The 25,960-nt window shown below is 45.1% G+C and overlaps 1 protein-coding gene across 2 annotated transcripts; it reads left to right on the top strand.

The window, feature by feature from the left end:
- Positions 1-2,578: 2,578 nt before the first annotated feature.
- On the top strand, positions 2,579-24,018 carry LOC118796500 (trafficking kinesin-binding protein 1-like). 2 transcript variants are annotated; one of them, XM_036555417.1, is made up of 16 exons: positions 2,579-2,721; positions 6,235-6,429; positions 12,064-12,140; positions 12,624-12,740; positions 12,840-12,940; positions 13,270-13,378; positions 13,691-13,769; positions 14,327-14,457; positions 14,749-14,823; positions 15,892-16,029; positions 16,393-16,469; positions 16,601-16,837; positions 17,354-17,673; positions 19,934-20,218; positions 20,600-20,702; positions 22,227-24,018. In XM_036555417.1, the coding sequence occupies exons 3-16, from the start codon at positions 12,090-12,092 to the stop codon at positions 22,912-22,914; spliced, it is 2,511 nt and encodes an 836-aa protein (XP_036411310.1). In that variant the 5' UTR covers positions 2,579-2,721; positions 6,235-6,429; positions 12,064-12,089; the 3' UTR covers positions 22,915-24,018. The 2 variants fall into 2 exon arrangements, with proteins under 2 accessions (XP_036411310.1, XP_036411308.1); XM_036555415.1 differs by lacking the exons at positions 2,579-2,721; positions 6,235-6,429 and adding an exon at positions 8,635-8,741.
- Positions 24,019-25,960: the final 1,942 nt, after the last annotated feature.

The following is a 25,960-nucleotide window of genomic DNA, read 5'->3' as shown; positions in this document are numbered from 1 at the left end:
TAAAAAAAAAAACTGAAATTAGTCTTTGTAGATGTGTGAAATGTGTCGAAAAACCACTCGGTTTAATTTAAATTCTGACCTTAATTGGAAAACTTGGTGTTATCGTGGACAGTGGCTTAAAATTTGACCACTGCATCAAAATTAGATTGAAAGCCACCATGCGAAGGTCAGACCAGTGCTTGATACCAGCTTATTCTCAGCTCTCATCCATGCTTTAACCTTTTCGTATCTTGTTCTTTGGCCTGGGAGAAAAGGTGGGGGTGAGCTTTGAAACGCACTTCAGTGTCATCATCTGGTTGTGGAATATGGAGTCAGAAAATTATGGATAACCATGAAAATGACAAACTGGTGCAGTTATATATTACCCTTTCATTCATTTTTGTTCTTACTTAAATATGTTCATGTCCAGGGATTGCTGTGTTTAAAATAAAGCACTTGCTAAAAACATTCACTTTGTAAAACCTGATTTAAAAAGGACACGCTCTTTAATTCAGCTCTGATGCTTACGGGCTTGTTCATCCAGAAACAGACTCTTCTCAAATGTTGCCATTTCATATATGAATGTATTTTTAGCCTTAATCCTAATCTGACCTGTACAAGCTGTTTTATTTAAGACTTCATTACCAAATTGCTCTCAGTAGGTAAAATGTAATTGCAGGGTTCCGGTAAGGTCTGCACTGTTATATTTAGTGCAAGTGCAGGTGTTCATTTCCCCGCTATTTCTCAAGTAAGGCTTTGCATCATTGTCCTTATTGTTTTAGGCAAATGATATGGAAGACTGTTTTAACGGGACCATATGCATTTGTTGTTGTGCAATATTGTCAGAAATAATTGTTATTATTTATTTGCCCAGTAGACTGCCTTGGCAAGGGGCAAATTACACAGGGTACAATTCAAGGATTACACATACAGTACCAGTCAAAAGTTTGGACACACCTGATTAAGATAATGGGAAGCATGCATTCAAAGTCATTTTGAGCTAAAGACATATGCTTAAATGCTTTGTATCTTATACAAATATAAATAGTGAAGTTGATGCCTATGCATGAATTTCTTTCCACAAAATTTTTAAAAAATTTTTTGGCTACTTTGAAGAATCTAAAGTATAAAATCGTTTTGATTTGTTTAACACTTTTTTGGTCACTGCATAGTGCCATTTGTGGTGTTTTAATGTCTTATTAAAATGTCATGTCTTATTATTTTAATGTTTTAATAGTTTTAATGTCTTTACTGTTACTATAAAATGTGGAAAACAGTAAAAATAAAGAAAATCCCTTCTATGAGCAGATGTGTCCAAACTTTTGACAGGTACTGTACACTTTGTAAATGACTCTACTTTGTATGCACTGTATACTTGTATATACATTGTATGCTCTGCATATACAGTAATTATACAGGTATGTTTTGACTGGTGAGTAAATCAGTGAAGGTGAAAGGGCATAACAGCAGTGCTTTACCCTGGATGTTGAACCTGTAGCCAGATGGCGTAGTTCCAGCACTGCTGCTTTATGGCTGGTATATCATGATTCATTGCTGCTTTTTGGAAGCGGCAGATGCAGAGTAAAGGGACGGGGGGACAGGTATTCTGCAGCAGATTCTGCTGCGCAGCTTAAACAGTGGACAGACCCTGCCTCTCCCCATCCTCCGTGCGATCAGAATCAACCAACCACGCACTCCGGAGGAGATGTTCGGCCTTGAGTCTGTTTAAATGCTCCTTTATCCTACTTTATCTTACCTGTATTCTTGTGTCACTTTGCAGCTGTGCCCTGCTCTGTGTTCGGTGAGGCTCGGAGCAGCCATTTTGTCATGAGGGGTGCTAGGCTGAATTAAAATTTGATTGATTCTTGGATTTGGAGTTGCCTGCTTTAGAAGATTTGGCAGGCTTACAGAATATATCCCTCCCTGGCAGAAATACGGTCAGGGGTTTAGAACACTCCCCCAACAGACATAACTTGGCCTGTGCAGAAGGGGAAACTCTTCTTAGAATGCTACACTGCTGGTCTGAAACACTGAGCCACTCCTGTCTAGTGAAATCATAATATCCAATCACTTACAAGACTTAGCAATGCATGCTGTGAAACGTAGGTGTTTTTAGACTGATTGATTAAGTGCTCTGTCTGGCAGCATTGGTAACATGGCGCCTGTGGTCAATCTGTTTATGTGTGTGTGAGTGTGTGTGTGTGTGTGTGTGTGTGTGTGTGTGTGTGTGTGTGTGTGTGTGTGTGTGTGTGTGAGTGTGTGTATAATGCGAATGTATATATTTAGCTGTGTCAGTCTGATGGAATTAATCCTGTAATTTTGTCAAGGATTGGAATGATCTGATTTTCACTTATTTTAATGCTGCTTAATGGATTTGCATATGATGTGGATTAGTTTGTCGCATACAGCTGTAATTGGGCTGAGTTCGCCTCGCTCCCAGTTCTTTAGCTCTGAAATTCATATGGTTGTACGGGCGTGTGATTCCCCTCTCTGTCTTTCACTGTCCCCAGGTGCTTTGTGAGGACGCGGGTGTGGGGCCCTCGCCCATGGCACGCGGTGCCCTCCTCCTGTGAAAAGCTGCCAAGCTGGACGTCTCAGATCCGCGCCGTCCCTCAACAGCCCCCTCGGAACCCTGCGGTCAGTGGAAAGAGCCCGCCCACGAGGAGCAATATGTGAGCGAGGCCGTGTCGTCGGACGAGGCGCCGGGCGACATCGTCTACAGAGACGCCGGGACCATCACAGGTACGTTTGCCCCACCCCCTTCTCTCAGTCACTCTCCCTCTCTCTCTCTGCGCGCTCTGACTGGACTGGGGCAGAAGTTTTAGCAGTTCAGTGGAAACAGTGTAACACCTGGTTACAGCGGTCGTCACCCTCTTTTTGGAATGAATTAATCATTCCTCTCCCTCCTGGAGAGTCGTACAGGATTTGGGGTTAAATCATGGCACACTCTACTACTGTGAGTCATGCTTTTACTGCGCACCTGGCTTATCCTGAGTACTGCTGATTCAAGATGGCCTCCATAATGTACATACATACACATACCCACACACACATATGCACACACTCAAAGCTTTTTGTGTACTAAGGTTTTATCTTAGCCAGTGCAAGAACAGTAGAAAAAATACATTTTTATCTGCATTCCTCTAAAAAATATGTGGTCCGGAGAACTGTAGATATCAGCAGTGCCGCTAGTTTCTGTTCTTGCTTCTGTACTTCTCCCCACTGATCTTAGATCAGTTACCGTGGTGTTAATGTGTTCTACAGACTGACTTTGAGCCAGAGACCATGCCGTTGCAGCTCTTGGCCATTTCCTTAAACTGTGAAACATAAAAAATAAAAAAGAAAACAAACAATCTCTTTTTTATGGTGGTAATAAAATCCATTATTTGATTAACTGTTGTGCTAAGTAAATGTGATGAACTTATTTATTATTTAATATCATGAATAATTTGCAATGTCACCGTATGTCCCTCAGCAAATTGCATGAAAGGAAGCATTCCATGGAGATGTTGCTCCCCCTTGTGGAGTTTAGGTGAAGCTGCACTATCAAGATCATGAAATGGTCAAACGTATGCAGGGTGGTCATAAAGGTCCTGTTTATTTCTGAGAAAGTGTGAATTTCTCCATAAGACTTCCTCCCCCCCAGATGCAATTTCACCACTTCAGTTCCCTCCTGGAGAGTCAGCATCTTGGATTACACGTGAAACTGAAATGAGAGTATTATGACTGTAAATACAGTTTGGAAAGAAATCAAAGTTTTTCAGCCAAATAGATTGGGACTTTTGGCCATCTTATAGTTACCATTTACGTCTAATATGTTAAACTCTTTAGTTTACATTAAGGGAATGGCTTGGTGGTTTACAGACCGTGTGTGTCAAATTATACGAAAATGGTTAATATTCATTTTATTGCTCTCAACGATATCTGTGTTTCGAAGCAGAGGAACTTATATCTGATCTTTGTAGGTAGTTGAATAACAGAACTACTCTCATGAGATTCAGTGCCTTTGTTGTCCTTAAAAGCTTTTGGTACTTCAGGTCCTTGAAGGTCCTTCAGCTATGATCTTTTGAAGAAATACTTCATTTATACCATAGGCCTGGTTTAAATCAAAGCATTCACGTACTAACAGAACTCCAACCCCAATACACCCAAAAAACAACTCTAAATACTAACACTATGCTTCCAATTAGTTATCAGTAAGTGGGTCAAAATGTGGGGTCGTATTTTCGACGTGTTGTTTCGACGTGTTGTTCACGCACTGTATTGACCCATAGTGACCCCCCCGGGCTCAGAGGCACAGGACAGTGAGTGGCGAGGCTGGCCTGCTTGCTGGCCCGGCAGTAAGCAGACGCTGTCTAAGCGGGGGGGGGGGGGGGGGGGGGGGTGGTGAAGCTGCGAGCCCGCGTGACTGCCTCCACCGCTGGCATGCCGGGCACGTCTTGGCAGAGTCCGAATGCCGTGGGCTCTGTCTGTGCCCTTTTCCCTGGCGCAGCTCCCGGTCAGAAAAAGCCAGATGAGGGGCGGCCGCACCACGAGTCGGCGCCAGACAGCGGCGCTGCGTGCTGTTGGAGGTTATTGCTCCGTCTGCCACGCCCACACCCCCGTCTCCTCCCCATCACACACACACACACAGCTATGACGCAGTTTGGACTCTTCAGCCTGTGTCAAGATCTGTGAATCTTGTGTCATTTGCTGTTAATTTTTATACATTGGCATACGGTGAAGTAGGACATTAAAAGAGCGTTATAAATTAGAATCAATATATCCTTTCGATTTCTTTTAAATGGAGGTTTCTTGTGGAGAACAGCAGTAAGTTGCCCCAAAAGAAGACAGGTAGAGCTATAAAACTGTGTAATGTGCCTGTATTACACAGTGAGATGTGCACTGCAGTGGGTGCAGTTTTGTCACAAGGTGATGTCTTTGTCACATCTGTGTCCTTTTCATGTGAGCATTGCTGGTTGCAAATGGGAGAGCTGACCAATATTGCCAGTAGACCATGAAAATAGGGACCTCATTGCCCTTGTGACGTCAGTTTGTGGACAGTTGAAATGTGCAGCTCCCTCAAAATTTTGCACGAATCACATAAAGCCTTTACATTTTACAGTCTTAATAAAATGTGCTAATCAATGTTACAGTTGTTTACAAAATTATGTTGTGTTGCATTTGGATGTCTTGGAATGCACAACATAAGTGCAAGGTCATTCTGGCTCTCTCATTTGCCTTAATGTTTAGCCAAAAAATACTGAACCTTCCTTATCTTTGATAGAGATATCTGAGTATATGTGGTATGTTTATATGACACACTCTGTAAGTAACTATTATATTTCAGTATAGAAGCTGAATTAATGTAGACCACATAATTTGAAATTACCACTCAAATCATCAGTTAAATAATAGGTTCCAGCCTTACAAACTCAATGAACTGAAGACTGTGGTTGTAAAGGTTATGTTTGGGGCTAATGAAACAAATAGCTTTTTTAATCTGCCTATGTCTGGACAGGGTAATGACGCTTAATGGTGTTTTTGTGAAGGGAAAAGGGGCTATTTGGAGCTGTCCCCATCACTGTGGTGAATGAGTAAGACTGCACTAACATCCTCCATCATTACCTTAATGACAGGGATTTGTTTGCTTCCTTTAATCTGAGGGCATTGTCTGCGCAGTGCAGCTGCGATTCCTGGCAGGCAAAAAGCATCTTGCACACATCTTGATCCAGACTTGCATCTCTATTTCCCTGGTCCCCCTTTCTGTCTTTCTCAGTTGTGATTCTGTCTTCTCTGTCTCTTGTTCTCTGATCCTCTGTTCTTTTTCTCTCCCGCAGATGTAACAACACCCATCATCTTTTTTCTCTGGACTCTTTCACATACATGTGTAATGGCACTGATTCTCTTTCATATTTGCCTCTTTGTTTTGACCTTTTTGGATATAAATTGTCTCTCTCACCAATGTGTGAGCACAGTCAATCTGCTGTCATGCCTCTCACACAGATATGTGTAGCAATACTGATCATTTTCCTTATTTGTCTCTCACAGATGTGTGTAACGGTACTGACTTTCCTTCATATTTCTCTCTCACAGATGTGTGTAACAAGGCTGAATCTCTATTATATTTCTCTCTCACAGATGTGTATAACAAGGCTGAATCTCTGTTATATTTGTCTCTCACAGATGTGTATACCAAGACTGAATTTTGGTCATATTTCTTTTTCACAGATGTGTGTAACAGTACTGAATCTCTGTCGTGTTTCTCTCTCACAGATGTGTGTAACAGCACTGATCTTCCGGAGGTGGAAATCATCAGTCTCCTGGAGGAGCAGCTGCCCCACTACAGGCTGAGAGCGGACACCATATACGGGTATGACCACGACGACTGGCTCCAAACGCCGCTCATCCCCCCGGACGTCAGCCTCGACCTCACCACAGAGCAGATCGACGAGACGCTGAAGTACTTCTGTAAGTCCTGCTCTCCCTGTCTGCTTCCAGCAGGCCCGTAATGCAGATATAACATTGCAGTAATGTGATCACGGTGAGCTGAATTGTCTGCGTTGGAATCAATGATGTATTGCTCCGTGGCCCTGTTACTTCACAATTGTCTGGTGCTGTCTTACTGGAAGTACACAGTTACCTTTTTTTGGATGTTAGGACCGCTGAATGTCATTTCATTTATTGATAAATATCTGCTAGATTGCCAAATATTTTCTTGGTATTTGTTTTTGTATCCTGTTTGAACTACATGATGAGTTTTTAATCCTGGGTTCATAGCAGTTTTTGCCATTCTGGGTTCATAGCAGTTTTAACCATTCAGAATCAATCACTCTAACCTGACATGGAAAACCTCCAACAGCTGATTTCTGCTAATTAGGTTCATCTGATTCTAGTAAGACATGAAATGGCTGCTGAGCATTAGAAGTGCTATTTCTGTCCCTGTGCTGCTAGTTAGAATAAGGGTTTCATGTCCTTGACAGGACCTGTTCACAGACTTGTCCTTTCGTTGCTCCCTGCAGTGACTAGCACAGGAGCTTGTCTGAGCATAATTTGAAAAATGGCAGGTTCTGCTAAAACATCACTAGAACCATTAAAAACCAATGTACTGTGTTGAGCCAAACTGTTGTACCAATTTGTTTGCCCTCTGGTTCAGAGCAGATCCTTGTGATATTGATGATGAACGTTATGTGTTTTACAAATGTTATACAGTTTACAAATAAAATGGTTTAAATGTATGAGAACAGGCCAGGCTATTTATGAATTCATAGGTGGACAGACAGATAGATATTGCTTGTAAAGTTTTGTGAATATTTTTTCATTGGGTCTATCAGTACAAAAAAGCGTGTTTATAGGAAGCCAGTGTGCACTGGTAGCTTTCCAGAGGCTGACACGCATTGAGGAGGAGCAATCGAACATCTCAGTGTATGGTAATTAGAGACACCATTCAGACCCGAGCCAAAATGGATGATGCAAGAGGGGGAAGGAAGGTGAAGCATGCCGTGTGCATGTGTGAGTGGGCATCCTCAGTTCTGCACACTCGTAGCGATGGACAGATAGATGGCTGTATGCAGACTGTCCGTCCTCAGCCCTGCCCCGCCCCTCCCTTCCCCCTGCCCTGCCACGTCCACCCTGCTCCCTCCTTTCACCTCTCCCTTCCCCGTGGTGCGATGAAGCCAATAGGCTGCTGTCTGATGCTTCATAGCCTAGTGTTAATGACGCACACAACATAACCCATGTTCTCGGTGGCTAGTAGCTGTTTATATTCAGCTGCTCTATTTTAGGTAAGGTCGACTGATAATGGAGCAGGAACACCAAAGCCAAGCGTGACCAGTGTTGTATAATCAGTCAGGAAAAAAACACACATGAAGCTGCTAGCGAGACTGTCAGATGTGAGACTTCTTCAGATGCAGTACTTTTCATGTTCCTGGTGAGACAGACTCATAATATTTAATAGGATCTGAATCTGCCCTTGCTGAAAATATTAATGTTCACACGTCTGGTAGCCACGGATGATTACACCTGCCCCGCAGCTTCAGCTCCAGCGGCTGCACTGGAAAAAGAAAGTGCCTTTGTCAGCGGTCTGGCTGTGGCGTGAATGTAACGTAAATGATGCAACCTCCTTACATTTCCAACATGTGCTATTTCATCCCGCTCCCTCCGCTCGTTACTGCACACACTGCAAATCCAGCCAAAAGTAAACTGCTCGCTGAAAGTTGAAAGGAGTGGCTTATATTTATATGTCTCAGCTCTGAGCCAGTCTCCATGGCAACCAGATAGAGAGAAGGATGGGCCGTGTCCTCGGAGAGAGAGAGAGGGAGCCAGAACGAGAGCAGGGAAAGGGGGGTGGCGGCGGCGGCGGTGGTAGGGGCGGGTGGTTGTTGGTGAAATCTCGCAGGGAGGCGGGGCTATCTGTGATGCTGTGCTGTTTGATTGGTTCTCTCTCCTCCCTCCCCCCCTTCCTCTGCTGGGCGGTCCAGCCTTGACTCAACAGAGCTGCCGATCCCTGAGTCAATAGCCACACCCACCTCCCTCGACAACCAATAGTTTTGTTCAGAGTTTTATTTTTTTCCTGGGTCCCTCCCCTCCCTTAGTCTGCCTCCCATACTGGGACTGAGGTGCCAGGGATGCGACTCCATGCCACAGGGACTGTTAGTGTGACAAAAGGCATGAGGCACGCTGGATCTGACAGGAGCCCCTTTTCCGAAGGACACTGAAGATGCAGAGATTCTCGGAGGCAGATTACTACGACCTCGACTGGTACTATGAGGAGTGCACCGATGGTAAAGACGCTTGCCTCGGCTGTTATGAAAGAGGGGGAAAAGAGGCTGCTGGTGTTGAGGCAGAGTGAGAGCGTTTGTGATCGAGTCCGTGTGTGTGTGCGAGCATCACTCCCAGGGTCCCTGGGCTGCCGCACAGTGCTTCCTACCTCCGGTCCCAAGAGTGCGTTAGCAGTTGTACGTTGTCCTGTGGCCATGCTTCTTCTCCTGTGTGTGTGTGTGTGTGTGTGTGTGTGTGTGTGTGTGTGTGTGTGTGCGTGTGTGTGTAGGTTGTGGCAAAGTTTGTCAAGCTCTGAAGTTACATGATTGTGGCTTTAGCAGTGAAGGACACTGCTTTTCTGGAAGAGGGTTTCAGCTCTTAGTCATTACAGTGAATATCTGATGAAAGAACCGCCTCTGGTGCTGGCAGAGTTGTGGGGCAGCTTTGCAGACAGGCACTCTAAGAAGGTGACGTAGAATTGATTCTGATTTCTAAAAGGAGGGCTGCGCATGGTGCCAGCGGCTGTGTTTCTGGGATATCTGGAGAGTAAGAGATCAGTCCAAGGTGAGGCCCTGCTTCTCAGCTCCCAATTAGAGCAGGGTGAAGTGAGAATGAATTCATACAACGTCCTGGCTGTGCTGTAGCAGTGGGCAGCCCCCCTCCGTACATGACACGTTGTGGTTTGATTATGTCACACTTCATTGACGTGGAGTGAGCATGACTGTTTAGCAATGAATGTCTGTATAACGCAGAGTTGCCACGTGATCCCAGTGTGGGATCCCAGGTAATAAGCCCTGCGTAGCAAACCTTTAAATATCCAAATTTGGTTTTCACTTCTGAAAAAGTCTAAAGCGCACCTGTGCTTTTCGAAGGCTTTAATGATATCAGCGCATAGAAGTTTTGAATAACTGTAGGACTTGCTGTGGAGTCAGGCACCAACTGCAGGATCCTTTAAAACCAAAACTTATCAAATTATTAATTTGGTCAGCTTTAGAGGATGGGTTGAGATTGGCTGCATGACTTCTTTTAAACAATATTTTTATTGTTTAGAAGATGTAATCTGATTTTCTGATTGTTGTTCCCATGTTATTCTAACATTTCACACACATCTCAAATTGAATCCTGTCTAATCTACATATGTTTTTGGAAGCAAAATCCATATGAAGTATTGATTGGATGCTATTTGTAGTGCACAGTGTAAGAATTGGGCAGTAAGTAAGCTTCCGCTTAATAAAAACGAATTGATGGTGGAAGACGGCACAGATCTGAAATCATTCCCACGGAGCAGTTGAAAAGGAAATCGTTACCGTTTTGTTTTTGCAGTTAGCGATTTAAATACAGAAGTGGATGTTAGCATTGAGCTATACCTCGTGTTGTGCTAAACACTCCCCCGTGCCCCCCCCCCGCTCCCATATTGTATCTCTTATGAGTTCCATGGAAAATGTCACCCCCCCCGCCCTCGAACGCACAGTGCACCTCTGGTGTGCTCTGCTTAAAGGCTTCCCCCTGCTGATGTGGTGAAAGACGAGGGTGCCGTGTTTGGGAGGTGTCAGCCCCAAACTGTGCGAATGAGATGAGAGGCATGCAGGCTGACAGGATGCTTCATAACGACACGCCTGGCTGTGATGAAGCATCGCTTTGTGTTGCATGGGGTGCTGGGGGGGGGGGGGGGGATATCGATCACTCTGGCTGGCCCTGTGGAACACTGGTATGCAACGTGATCAATGTTCTCTACGGCGTGTACGGCATACAGCCATGGCCTCTCAGGGCAGGCCCATCCATGTCACCTAATTTAGTCTTTAGTTCTCGCTCGGGGTGTGGACTTTAGTGAACCCGCAGTCTGTTGTCTTTACATCGTCCTCTGTCAGTGTCACGGTGCTTCGCCAGGCAGTCGTCTCTCTGGTGTTCAGTGTCACCGGCGTCTTCGGTTTACTCGCCAAGGCTGTAACTGATGCTCGCTGTCAGGTGCCCTCCTCTGGGCTCCTCTCAAGTTACGGCAAAGTGGTCTGAAGATTGGACCGCTCTCCAGACAGAAGCAACGGGGGCTGCTGGGAATTGTAGTCTTGAGATGACTAATGACAAGTCAAGAAACCTCGCAGTGCTTCATATGGGCGTCCATTTAGCGTTATGATCTGCTGTCTAATGATTCTCATCCAAATGTGTGCTCTGCGTATAATATCTGACTGAATTAGTTTCTTCAGTGAGAACAGAACAAAGAACAAGGTGCTTTAGATTTTCCGCTCGAACTCCCAGCGATGGCTGGTCGCTTGTACCCTCATTACCAGCCTGCTCCCTTGAGCTTTGCCACTTCCATTGAAGATGAAGTGTTTACCACCTCATCTACAGCCTCCACAACAACATATGCTCTATACATTGACTGTTTTTCTTTACAGCAAGATTTGAAATGCACTGAACATTCGTCAAGTGCTTAAGGTACAGAGATCCAAATGCATTTCAATGATTTTTTCTGAATATTTGGAAAAGGGACCACTGAATTTTGGTTTTATTGTAATCCCAAAGGAAGTCAAATACGATTAGATTCAACATGCATAAATGCAGTAAATACTGAGGTGAAAAACATCTCCCCTTTCTTGGTAGGGGAGTTTGCTGGGGTTTTGAGTGAGAGAGAAGAGCTAGTTAAACACTTTACCCATATCCATTTAGGTCTTTTGCTGAGAACATCTGTTCAGTTTTGAAGGGATGATGAACCTTCTGTGTCACCTGCCATAAATACAGTCAGAGCAGCCTGAGGGATGGGAACAGCACTGAAGGTCAGTACTTCAGGCTTGCTCAACATGTCTGCCTTTGATTTATTGAAGACCTGCATTGATGAAGTGCACTGTTAGACCTGGCAAGTAAGTTGCAGTGTTTCTGTGCAGTATTATGGCAATCATTTAGTAGCTTAATAGAAAAATAACTCAGTTTCAACATGCCCAAGCCTCAAACGGTAAAGCTCCCAAACCATGCAAATATTAAGGCTGTTGAATCTCTAGTGTTCTTCCAGCACGATTACTGATCCTGTTCTTAGAGCAATACATTTTTGATCTGATGTGGGGTGACTTGGTGGAGGTGCATCCGGGGTGTATCACCATGGGAACGGGCGGGGGTAGTCCCGTCCGCAGGGGCGAATGTGACAGGCGCTGATGTCGTCTCAGCTTCAGCGTGTGATTGGCACAGTGATAGCGCTGCTGTTTCAGATCTGCCTAAACTCTTGCTCTCTGTATGTCAGCCTTAGGCAGAACCCCTCAGGCTCCCCTCTGTAACTAATATACACCTCTGTATAAAAAGCCGTGTCACACAAGCAGCGAGGTGTAACACACCTCTTTTCCTCTGTGTCTCTCGCAGTGCTATGTGCTGAACGAGTCGGCCAGATGACCAAGACGTACAATGACATAGATGCTGTCACACGTCTGCTTGAAGAGGTAAGGTTGCATCAAAAGAAAAACGCCACACGAGTAGTTGGAGTGCCCTTTCGGTAACAGCATTGGGGAGTGGTAAATCACACTGTTTTGCAAACTGAACTCCCCAACCTGCCATCTCAATGTCAGACTCCTGGCAATTCCATAACCAGTCCTGCTCCGGACACTGAAAGATTGTGTGTCCCCCCAGTTACATTACATCACATTATTGTCATTTAGCAGATGCTTAGTGACTTACATTGGCTACAGTTGTTACATGTTATCCATTAATACAGCTGGATATTTACTGAGGCATTTGTGGGTACTCTGGGGTACTTTGGCCAAGGGTACAATAGCAGTGGCCTAGCAGGGATTAGAACCAGCAACCTTTTGGTTATGAGCTCTGCTCCTTACCACTACACCAACACTGCTGCCCAGTTACGTGTGACATTTTCATTCCCTTCTGGTCCCCTAACCAAGACACCCCCTTTTGTGTGTGTCTGGCAGAAAGAGCGGGATTTGGAGCTGGCCGCTCGGATCGGCCAGTCGCTCCTGAAGAAGAACCGGACCCTCACGGAGCAGAATGAGTACCTGGAGGAGCGCGTGGGGATCATTCGTGACGAGGTGAGACCGAGGGTGTGGCCTAAAGGGGTGGGAGGGGCCAGAGGGCCGCCCCTCTCCCCCTCGCGACCTCATTGTGTCCGTCCCTCCGCCCCCCCGCAGGTCTCGCAGCTGCGGCACGAGCTCTCCATGAAGGATGAGCTGCTCCAGTTCTACACCAGCACAGCGGAGGAGAGCGAGGGGGACTCCGCCAGCTCCACTCCGTGAGCGCTCTGCCTTTCTCCCCCTGCCTCTCCGTTCCTCCTGCATTCACTCCTCCCGTCCCACCCCCACGGCCTTCACCACCTCCCCCCACACACATCTCTTCCGTGTCTGTTTATACGCTTCTGCGTCTCACCGCTGCCCCCTCCTGGCTCTGCTTCCTCTGTCGGGCTGATGCTGTTGCTTGTAGCATCTTTTCCTGTCAACATGACGATCGTGCCTGTTTTAGTAATGGTGAACTCCATTACTAAAGCAGTGCGTTCAGGCCTATTTCCAAAATTATTCTCCTGTCACTCACTATGCCGGTTCCTGTTTCTTTTTGTTCTGGCAGATTACGACGGAACAAGTCCATGACTTCTGTGCCCAGTTACTTCCCCCTGGATTCCCTGCAGAGGAAGCTTAAAGAGCTGGAAGAGGAGAACCTCATCCTGAGATCAGAGGTATTTTTGCAGTGATTGTGTCCCAGTGAGGAAGCCACAGTAGAGTCAGGGCAAATTGTGCAGTGTTCATTTGTGTATTCTGTTAGTGCCAATTACAAGGAAAGGCCTCAATTCCAAGTGATTAGAGCTCTGAATGTCCAGGTCGGTAGTTTATAATACAATGCTGCCCTTGTAGGGATGTTTGACCCAGGAGCACTTGAGATACAATGTGTGACTCCATGTGAAGGTGAGAAAGGAGTCTGGGGGACTTGAGTGAGAGCGAGTGTGACCGAGTTCCACCATTGTTTGATTCGTTCATGTCTCTGTTGACAGGCATGTCACCTGAAGACGGAGACCATCACGTACGAAGAGAAGGAACAGCAGCTGGTGAATGACTGTGTAAAAGAGCTCAGTGAGTACAGTGTTTGCGCAACGTCTATTCAACGTGTCAGAAATGCAAAGTGTGTAGGGCTTGCATTTGTCACGTTGTGAAAATGTGTTGGCTGGGCAATCACGTCTGGGACCAGGGACAGGTTGGGATTTAAGATGAAGTTCCTTGGTTTTGCAGGATGTGGTTAGTTAGAAGTACTCTGTAAAATATAATTCAATGCATTGAGATGAAAAAAAAAAGATTGTTTTAGTCCCTTCAACTGAAGCAATGTCAAAGCTATTAAAAGATGACTCAGTATTGTGGCTAAAATTGCTCATTTGGTTTTTGTTTGGATAACTGTTGTACAATAACAAAGTGTACAGTAACTATATTCTTATTATATTGGGATTTTCAATGTACTATAGCAGTTTTTAAAACCTGAGCACTTTTTAGCTGCACCTGTTTGGTCATCCTCAAAAGCAGCACCTCGCACATATTTACCTGGCAATCCAGTCATCACCAATGATATTGCTCTGTGGAACAGCCAATCGGTGGCCCTGACCATATTCTCTTGTCGTGTCTGCTTCTGTGGCACGCAGGAGAGTCCAGCCTCCAGATCTCAACCATCTCAGAGGAGCTGGCCAAGAAGACGGAGGACGCAGCCCGGCAACAGGAGGAGATCACGCACCTCCTGTCCCAGATCGTTGACCTGCAGAAGAGGTCCAAATCGGTGAGAGCCGCCTGCCGCCTCACCCTGGTCATGTGATTAGGGGTTGGTTCGCCCGATTAGCCTAAGTGAATGATAACGTGATGATGGTACCTGATTCGGTAAAGGTGAACGCAAACATGGTGCGTTCGAATATATTACCAAAATGCGTTTGGCAAAAACTGGTCACATTTTGTGATCACAACCATTTGACGCCCGAAAGCCGCCATCTGTCAGCTTGGGTATTGGTTTGTTTGTTTCCAGTCTGTAAAAATTCGTTTGTTTGGACGTATGAACCGCCTTTCTCCCCCGTAGTACGCGGTTGAAAATGAGGAACTCACTCAACATTTGGGGGCAGCCAAAGATGCTCAGCGCCAGCTCACTGCTGAGGTAAGTGATGACGCATCGGAGGATTCCTGTTTGGGATGGCTGTGTGGGGATCACCCTCTTCCCCGAAGAGGTTTTCAACCACTTTCATAATCCCTGCAATACGAAAAGAATAGGGGATTCAGGGTTTGACTCATAGCTGCTGTTATAAAACAGCTGAATGCAGTCACATTTACATTTTTTTTACGTAATCTAATTCAAAGGTGCTTGTCTGTGTGTGCGTCTCTCCCTCATGTCAACCCCCACTCTTCCTGCCTCCGTAGCTCACTTTTATTCAAATCCAAAGATGCTCATTGGCACAAAGAGCATTTGCCGCTGCCAAAGCAATGTATCTTTGTCTCTACAGCAGTCGTGTTGTCTCTCTCCCTCTCTCCCTCTCTGTCTCTCTCTCCTTCCCCCTCAGCTCAGTTCAAGCCAAACCAATTCAATTCAGTTCAGTTCAGCTCAAATAAACGGGTGTGATTCAGTCCAATTCAGTTAAGTTCAATTCAGTTTAATTCAATTTAATTCAGATCAATTCAGTTCTACTAAAGCTAAAACGAACATTCATATCCAGAATTCAAAAATAATAAATACACTACAGAAAAGACTATGAGAAACTAACAGCAGTGGATGGCTGTTCCTCAAGCTGTGAGAGGTGATGACAATTTTGACCACTACTGGGACTCTGTGTCTCTCTCCCCCTATGACTGGCATCTTTTCTGGGTCAGCTATATGTATGAACTGAACAGGGGAAAGAAACATTATCTCCCAGTTAATCAGTTTTTGTGACACTGTAGAAGAAAGTGTGTCTATGTCCCTTCCTCCCTTACTCTACATGACCACAGAGCCTGTCCTCTCTGGCTAGCTAGGTCTGTGTTGCCATTTTTCAGTGGCCAGTTGTGCTCATTAAGGCTGTATTTGGTCGGGACCCGTCTCTGCTGGGTATTCTGCCTGTGTGTGCTTTCTGTCTTTTTTCTGTTACAGAGATTTTTATCCCAGTGGTCCAGATGTGTTTCACATTTTTTAAAAATTTTCAGTCTGATTGAAAGTGTATTATTTGGGCCCTCTCTCTCTCTCTGTCTCAAACAGCTGAGGGAGCTGGAGGAGAAGTACGCTGAGTGTTTGGAGATGCTCCATGAGGCTCAGGAGGAACTGAAGAACCTGAGGAATAGAGCATTCCCCAACAGCACGCCCCGGCGCTTCCACCCCCTCGGCCTCTTCCCCATGGTGGGTGAGCCGGGAGCTCATGCCACTGCGGCTGTGTGACATTTTCTCTTACAAAAATATTTGGGTATGGTGGTAAAGGTCATGTCTTTTACTGAGGTAATGTGGACACCATGGTAACAGTGGTGAAAGTCTTGTGTCTGTTGCTAGGGTGGATACAGTGGAAAACAATGGTGAGAGTCCTGTTTCTGTTACTGGGGTAGTATGGATACCTTGCTAATAGTCGTGGGAGTCCTGTGTCTGTTACTGGGGTGGTGTGAATACTGTAGTGTAACATAATTGTGATTGGCCCCGGTGCAAATATTTTTTCACATTTGTCATGTGACAAATGGATGATAACAGTGAGAGTCCCTGTCTGTGTTCCAGGACTCGTTGGCAGCTGAGATTGAAGGCACCATGAGAAAGGAGATGCAGATGGAAGACCCAGATGTGGAGGAGCAGAAGTGAGTCTCACACTGGTGTTGCTGTAACTCAATCACACTGCCATCATTCTGAGTCTGAAACAGCAGTGAGTCACACTGCCACCTGCTGGTACGTATGGGAGAAATTCATTGTCTCATGTCTCATCTGGCAGGACCCACCACAGACGCGTGTTTGAGACGGTGAAGAACATCAACCAGATCGTGAAGCAGCGTCGCCACACCCCGTCGGTGGCGAACATCCCGGGTTCGAACCAGTCCTTCTCCTCGCTGAGCTCCGCCCTCTCCAGTGGTGCGAGCACCCCCCGCTCCGGCCGCTACCCCAGCAACGTCAGCAACGTCGTCCTCGACAACCGCTCCAGCAGCATCATCCTGGAGTCTCCGGAGAGCAGGTGGGCAGGTGTCCCTCCCCCTGCTGTGTTCCATGACCACCCCCCCCTGATTCCTCCACAGACAGAGTTTAAAGCCATCACTTGTCAGCCATTTCCCATTTGAAGGGTAACTGTGACAAAATACCAGATTTAATTTGTTGTGCTATGCCTTACCATTTAGTAGACACTCTTATCCAGAGTGACTTACATAGGTTACAATTTTTTACATGTTATGCAGCTGGATATATCCTGAGGCAATTCTGGGTTAAGTACCTTGTCCAAGGGTACAACAGCAGTGCCCCACTGTGGAATCGACCCAGAAACCTTTTGGTTATGAGCTCTACTCCTTACCACCATGCTACACAGCTGTCCCACTACTGTAGTAGTCTAACAAGGGAAGAAAGAAGAAATCTTTTTCACACAAATGTGACATCAGCTTGTTAAGCTGGACAAGGTTATTTTCTCTGGCTGAATTTGTTGACTTGGTGTCTCTCTTTTTTTTTGGCCCGTTTCCTTGCCTTTCTGTTCGGGCGCCAGCGCGGACGACTCCAACAAGAAGCCGGGCACCCCGGGCGCGCCCGGCTCCCGCGACCTGGAGCTGGCGCTGCGGCGGCTCTCCCTGCGGCGGGAGAACTACCTGAGCGAGCGACGTTTCTTCGAGGAGGACCGCGAGCGCAAGCTGCGCGAGCTGTCGGAGACCGGCGAGCTGCGCAGCGGCGCCCTCACTCCCTCCGACAGCATCATGTCCCTGGGCACCCAGCACTCCGGCTTCTCCGGCCTCTCCGGCCTCTCCGGCTTCTCCGTGGTCAGCCGCTCCTATCTGCCCGACAAGCTCCAGATCGTCAAGCCGCTGGAAGGTGACCGGCGCAGGGCCCGCCCCCTCTCCGCCCGCCTCTTTCGCTCCGTCTGCTCCCTCATGCACCACAGGAAGTCCAGGGGCGTGTCCACGCACCACTCGTACTTCCGTGACCCGCAGCCGCGCTGCTGGTTCAAGGTCACTTAAAGCTCACCTTTAAAAAAAAAAAAAAACACAGTGCCAGGATGCCTTTAAGCAGGCACATCGTTCACGTGTTGGCTCCGCATAAAGGCTAAAAGAATTAGGTTCAAACACGTATCAGATGTTTAATTTCTGGTTTTTAATGCAATGGAAGCTCTCTGTTCAGATAAAACTACCGTACAGTACAGTACAGTAGAACTGCATATACTCAGGCTATGCATTTGACTAAAAATATAACATCATTATCAGTTATGAAATGCATTTTAAATTAATCATTCCAAATGCAAGTATTTCAAGAAATGTGTTTCCGTCAGTCTGAGTAGATAATAATTCTATGAAATAATCCTATCTAATTAATAATGTGTAGTATTTTGTAACATTTTGTCAGGTTAATAGGTGTTTTGCTCCTATGATGTCCCATACCCAACTGCAAAATGTGCAGTGTCATTAGCTGGTGTTTATAAACCAGAGTGTGAATAACTGCAGCTTAATTGCTATAAAGCAGTTGTGAAACAATGTTATATAAGGGTAGGGTTAACGTTGGTGCTGAATCTGCTGAAACCAAGATCAAACTATTTTAACATGCCATGAGTGTTTCATGGTTTTTACTGCCACCTGCTGGCACCTCCTGTCATTTTTGAAAAATGACTGCACTGCAGTCTCTTGCTGTATAGGACTCTGTTGCTTGTCTTTATAGTTCCTTATAGTTCTTCTGTTCCCTTCTGCTGGCAAAAGATAAATACCAGATGTTACAATATATAAATTCTCATTGTTAATTTTTGTACACAAATAATATATGCAGGTAGTTAAGCTCAACTCATGAAATTAGTCTGTATTCATTTGGACCTTTTAGAGAGCAGAGAGGGATTGTAAATTTTCTCTGAGTTGTAAGGACTATGTTGTCTCCCTTCCAGTGCTCCACAGGTTAGGAAAACACCTCAAGAGACCACTCTGTCACTCTGTCTCTTTTTCTTTTCATGTTTCTTTTCACTGACATTCTTTTTTTTAGCTTGTGTCCATCTTGCATTTCTGTATCTCACTTTCTAACGTCTACTTTTCTCTGCTTTGCCATTCTTAACCTTATAATTCCTTTTTTTAGTTTTGATATTTTTCTCCAATAAAATTCATTGTCTCACCCTTTCTTTTTGTTTCACTCTCTCTACTTCTTGTCATGTCTGTCCTACGCCTAACCTTTTGAGTGCCAAAGTTTTACATTGTCTCTGTTCAAAAATAGATTTTAGAATCAATAAAATACAATACATCAAACTTCTATGTGTTCAAAAGGAAATGCCATTAAATGAGAGAAATCTATTTTGCAATCCTGGTGTTTTGAGGAAATGTAACATAAACAGTAGCAATGTACTGACAAACTAGAAAACTCATTGGCCTGTACATAACAGCTACTATCATTAGATAGTAGTACTCACTGCCAGTAGCATTCACAAGTGAGTGTCTGCATGTACACGAAAGAAGCTGAAAGCATTTCCTCTGCAATATCAATTTCAACATAACCCTCTTGTATTCGAATTTCACTTAATGAATTAAAATAATGAACTTTAAATAAAAACCTTCTTGAAAAGCTATGCTGAAAATATAATTAAAAAAGTCATGAGAAAATATAAATCTGTTTTGAGTGGGACCCCAAGCATACAGTACTCATCCAATGCAATAAATAATGGGAACTCGTGGTCACAGAGAATGATTCTTATCTGTATTGTTACTGAAAGCAAATGTCTTGGTTTTTTTCCCATGTGTATCTTGTACCATTTATAGCCCATTAGCCCATTAAAGAAATCTGAAACTTTATTGAATACTTTCAGCAATGACTTTAAGAGCCTTCATGACTCATGATATGAATCAGCTTTTATTGCCTATTCCTTGTATGTAACTCAAAGTGATTTGCAGTGAAAGAGTTTACCTCATCTTACCTTACCTACCACTGTTAGGCCTATGTGTTATGGATGTTATGTCTCTTCACTGACACTTCGGATTGGTCTAAAGGCACCATGTGATATAGCTGGGCCAATCATATAAGAGTGCAAATTGAGTCTGAGTAAAAAGCAGTATGCCCTAAAGTCTACATGATGCCTTTGTCCTTCTGTCACCCTGTTTCGGGACAGGCTCGGTGACTCTGCACCACTGGCAGCAGCTGGCCCAGCCCAACCTGGGTGGCATCCTGGACTCCCGGCCGGGCGTCGTCCCCAAAGGCTTCCGACCGCTGGAGCTGGACCTGGAGGAGGTGTACCAGTTCACCGACTTCGAGGAGGACGAGCCAGATGAGCAGTTCTTCCAGAACCTTCCTACCTCTGGCTCTGGCCCTCCGCTCTGCCGCAGCCGCACCTCCTCCTGTTCCTCGTCCTCCAGCAGCCTCAACAACAACCACCCTGGCAATCTTGACGCTCCAAGTAAGCCTGCCCTACCCTAGAACCACAGAGGTGTGAAATGTCTTCCTCTAGTGGCCATTTCAGAACAGACATACATAAACGAAGTTCAAAAGACTACCAGCAGAGCAACGTTAATCAACAAACTTTCTGTGCTTTATTTTTTGTGCTGTTGGTCTACATTCGCTCTACACAGTACTTGTCCCTAAATATCACAGCAATGCAGTCTTTTTTTTTTCATTTTTCCATATACATATATGGCTACCTACTGCAGGCAGACGTAATTGTTTACTGAAGCTAATCCTGCTTTTACGCAGCTATAAAAACTCCTGTGAGTGTTTTGGAGACCTGTTTTTAAAGCGTTTTCTGTTCTCTGTGTTTTCTTATGCTCTGTGGTCTGTGCAGTGCATTACCCTGGTAAATGTATGTCTCACACCAACTCTACCTACACCTTCACCACCTGTCGCATCCTGCACCCCACGGATGAGCTGACCCGGGTCACGCCCAGGTAAGTGCCCCTATACCCTCAGTCCTGGGGAAGGAGGGTTTGCGTGAGGAAAGGCATTTGGAAACATCTGTAGGATTGGAGTGTTTGGAGCAGTACTTTTTCCTCCTTTTTGTAAATGGCATGGCTGGTCTTACAGCCATGCACTCACAGTGAATTTATTCATTAATACTTTACCTGACATAACAATAAATGAGTTATTCCAGGATTGCTACCAATTTTCTTTTTACTTCTGAGTCAAAAGAGGAACTCAAGGGACATCCACTCAAACATAGCTATAGCTATAAACATAATACAATTTTAGTAAATATAATACAATTCTAGTATTCATGTAACTATAAACGTAATACAGTTCTAGTATACAATGCTCTTTTATACTGCACTATGTTATGTTTCAGAGATTTTGCCAAAAAGAAATGGGTGTTTTTTTTTTTGTCACACTGGATGGATGCAGGCAGAGCTAAAACAAAACATCCTCACAATATTGCTTTGACATTGGAACAATGGTACAGCCATATTCAGAGCACACTGAGTGCTGGGCGGACACCAGTAAGATCTGAATGTTCACGGGCTCTTTCTAGGTCATGTGACAAGGAAGAGGAGGGAGCGCTGTGTCATGTTATTCTGACTTAGATGGTCAGAGCCACTGATTCACGCTAGGGGTGAGATCCAGTCATTGCTTTGCTGTGCAGGAGGTGGTGGGGGAGCGCTTATTCCAGGCTAACAGTGCAGAGAGACTGTAAGCAGTCTAACCCCTCTCCGGTTCACCCGTCACCCGATCTAACCTCATTTCATAGATCAGACTGAGCGGTCAGCCGCTCTGATGATGAAATAACTCCTTTCGGCTTTTTTTTTTTTAACAACTAGGCATATCTGTACGCAGTTGTGTGTAACATAATGGGTGTTTGTCAGTAGCTTTTGTTAAATTACATGGAAAGTGTAACTCTCACACTCATAACCTAATCAAGCATAACATCAGTTCCTTTTAAATCGACATATTGTCAAATTATTACTTACTACTTACTTATTATTTACCTGGATATTATATATGGAAGCAAGCTATACTTTGTAGATAGGTGGGTCTGTTATGGCACCAAAATAGTGGCTAGTATGGTAGCATACCTAAACTGAGAGACGTACTTGCTGATAGTATCCTTAATAAACATTGGCATTTTGAGAGCAAAAATAGATTATTTAACCTCTTTACTGTATGTATCTGGAGTCATAAATATGAGAAATGACATATCTATAATTTTACTTTAAATAGTTTAGAGCTATACTGTGTGGTGTGTACTGTGATAAAAGCATATAGTCATGAATATGTGTAAAAAGTTAATGTTTCTTGTTTAGTTTTTTTTTCTTGAAGAGTCCTGGAATTTCAAGAATTCTTGTATTAAAAAAATACAAGACAACATCATCAATATCGATCTATGCACAGGAAGTGAGGTTTTATATGAAGTGTAATCCTGCTGTAGTTTAATCCCATGTGCCTCCACTTCTTTCCTCTCTCCCCTCATGTGATCCCAGCCTTAACACAGGGCCCACGGCCTCATGCGTTATGACCAGCAGCCTGCGGTCCACTCCTGCAGCCACACCCTGCACACCACGCCGCCTCAGCCTGGCCGAGTCCTCCACCAACCTGCGAGACTCCACCAAGACCACCAGCACCTCCCTGGGGCTGGTGCGCCTCCTTCAGGAGAGGGGGATCTCCGCGGCTGTGTACCACCCTCAGAGCTGGGACCGGGCCGGCGGCGGACTCCTGCCCCGAAGCTCCTCCTCCTCCGCCCCCCGGGCCCCCGACACCCTCCCCTCCACCCCTCCCAACTCGCCCACCAGCCAGGCCCCGCCGGCTGGCGCCTGCGCCAATGCCCCCTTCGAGTTCCAGACCTCCGGCCCGCCCTACGACAACTTCCTGGCCTCCAAGCCGGCGCGCTCCATCCTGCGGGAGGTGGCGGCGGAGTCGCGGGGCCGCGCCGACTGTGAGAGCCAGACCGACGTCAGCGTCTTCAACCTCAACCTCGTGGACAAGGTGAGGCGCCTGGGCGTGGCTGGCGTGGCCGGCCCCGCCCCCATGCTGGGGCCCCTGAGCGGACTGCGCCGCAACCGCACCTACCCGGCCATGGTCGGGGCCAGCATGGCCATGAAGGGCCCGGGGCCCCAGGGTGCCGAGATCATCCTTGCCTCCAAGCTGCCCAAACAAACTAGCCTCAAGTGACGGACCCACCCCCTGTCCTCCCCTGGTACCCTGCAGATTTTTGGACTGTGCTCTTTATTCTTCCAATGACCACTCAGCTCTGTGCCTGTTAGAAATGCTCTTTGTACAGATCCTTTTGTATAAAAGCCATTCCCCCCCAACACCCCCCCCCTCTCATATAGTCCAGTACCGTGATGTATTCTCAGACGCCATTGTAGCACATGGTAGATCAGGAGGGAGTGCCCTTGTGTAAGAATGTGTGGTACCTTTCCTTTGAAGTATTCCTCTGAATGTCCGAGAGCTTTGGAGTTCAGACACACGCCTGTAAAAGCACTTTTATTCCCGGGTCGAGTCACACGGTTGACACGCGCACGTCCCTGAAAGCTGTGGCAGAAACAGCTCCGGAACGTAACTGAAGAAATGGAGTTCCTCACACTGCTCAGATGCTCCCAGGTGGTTTAATATGCACGTACCAGAACAGCAGTGTACATACTCCTTTTCTCATTTTTAGAACCAGACACCGGCTCTGATCCTTCTCCTCTGCGTAGCTCTGCATCTCTCTCCACCCCTCAGCTATAGCTAAAATTAGCTCAGATGTCATAGATTACTCATTACGGGCTAATAAAATGCCAACGTATTTACTATCAAAGTCAGTTGCCATCACACGAAAAAATAACATATTCAGCAGGGTCCTTGTTGTTTTGGTGGCCTTGCAGGCCTTTGTAGGGCAGCCATATTGTGAGGGTCTTCGAGTGCAATTGTAATCAGAGGGATGGAGTGTCGATGCCGACTAAAAGCAATTGTGCCTGATTAATGTAGCTTGCTCTGCTGTGGGATGGATGAAGTCTGCTAGTCTGCTGAGCCCTGAACCGCAAAGACAGTTTGCACTGATATTTTAAAACGGGCATCACAAAAGGGTCCTTTGAATCGATGTGGCCTGGGCTGAAATGATACAACACATTATGTTAGGGCTTGCATCTATATATGTGAAGCACATGAAACATTCGTGCAAGTGTTTTTACTAAATATTCCAGCAAGGAATTCATCAGCCGATGCTCTTTGTATGTATGCACTCATCGCCGATAACTTGAATTTCTCTTTTTGAATGTATTTAGCGACAGCAGTTATGCCCATCACTGTACGTTGGTTTAAATTACGGGTTTTACCTCTTTTCTCTACCAAGGAAATTACGCTTCTTGTGCATCCTAAACAGTAAGTATGCAATAAGATAAATTGTGAACTTTTTCATGAAAAATAGAATTGGAGGAAGAAAAAACTTTAAATGAACCTTGTGTTAAAAACACATTAAAACGATAGCATTATACCTTCAGGAATTTTAAATACTGTTCTTTGCAAGTTATGAATAAAAACTTAATATGACTTCCCTCATTTTCTTCTGTGTACTTTTTAATATGTTGGTGCACATATATACTGTGTACAGTCCTGGCCTATGCTCAAAAATGAGATGAGTGAACCCAGTTGAAAGTTACAGTTAAAAGTGTTTCGTTATTTGGGATATTAGGTGTGGCTTTCGACCAACAGCAATGTGCTACGTGTGGAGGTCTAAAATGAGGACTAACATGAAATTAAGTCGTTGACATTTGAAAGGCCAAAGACCAGCAACTGTATCTTTTGAGGGTCAGGCTTGCAGGCACAAGTTTTAGCAGGTTTTTCTACGTGGTCCGTCATATAAGCCTCACAGAACAGTTACCTATTTTACCACAAGAGGACGCTGTTTCACAGCAGTTTTTTTTCAAAGTGGCAGACACAGCTAGATACAATATAATGTATTTTAACATCTTTGGAGGAAGGCCTCTCTGCAAATGTAAATGTAATTTTTCCTGAGTTTCTGTATCTTTTTCCTCTTTAACTTATACCACCTGCTGATCACATTATCTGTTATCACAGCTTAATATTCACTGAAGCACTTCAGTTTAAACACATTGCTCAAGGCTTAGATCTTAGGTGTGATCCTGCAACCTGTTGTTTAAATGTCTCTTACTACAGTGCCTCACTGCTTATGATCATTTAACTAGCATTACAAAGTTGCCATTGTGAACCCAACAGTTTTTTGTGTCCCCCCTTTAAGCAACCCTGTTTCTGAATCGCTAATTGTGTACTAGGCTCGTCTCGCTGCAGCAACCTCTTGAGTCTTGAGTCGAGACAGTTGCAATCCTCAGATGCACTCACACACACCCAGAGCTTTCCTCACTGCAAGTCGTGCACCGCACTATGGTGGAGTGGGTGCCCATTGGAAGACAGGCGCCGCTCTGCTGGTGTCATTGGTGCACCTTTCAGGTGCCTGGCGAATCAAAGCGTGCCTGAGTGCAGTGAGACGAGGACACCGTGGCCGACCCACCCACCCGGATCCCCAGCAGTTTGTTCCGCCGCTCTGGGCTCCCAGTCATCAACCCAAGAAATTACGAGAGTCATTTTCAGGATACCAAAAGGAATAATGAATGAATGGCTCGTAATAACGCAGACTACCTCTCATGCACAATAAATAGATGTTTTTAATGAGACCATGCTGAATAAACAATTGTAAATGCATAATATGTGTTTAATTTAGTTGATTACATACTGTGTATATAATTACTGTTACTGCATAATTACTGTTTATAATCCATACTATTTATCCGTGCACCATTTTGTATGCATTGTTAACCAAGCCCGTTAGCCTTCCCGGGAACATAACATTTGCTCAAAACAACATGAGCTTAATGTTTCTCAACTTGTCACATGAAAGATATATTACTAGAAAGAGAAAGCCAGAGACAGACGGGTAAATAAATATATAAATATTGCCTGTGCTTGCTCATTAAAACATTATCGAACTCAGGGATAGCGGAATGGGCATTCTGCTCACAAATTCATAACAATTTGCCTAAAAGTAAATTCATTACGCAGTAAATAATTTAAAGCATGTATTAGATACCAATGTTAATACTAACGTACCATAAAATGTTCCTCAATTTTATTAACACTAAAGTGTTGCCCGCCTGTACTCTCTTCAGTTTAAATTACTTGGAAAGCCATCATCCGAATGATATACTAACCCATTAAAATG

Source organism: Megalops cyprinoides, chromosome 21 (assembly GCF_013368585.1).
Source record: "Megalops cyprinoides isolate fMegCyp1 chromosome 21, fMegCyp1.pri, whole genome shotgun sequence".
NCBI classification, from domain to species: Eukaryota; Metazoa; Chordata; class Actinopteri; order Elopiformes; family Megalopidae; genus Megalops; species Megalops cyprinoides.
The sequence above is the reverse complement of the archived record's forward strand: the minus strand, read 5'-3'. Positions and strand labels throughout refer to the sequence as shown.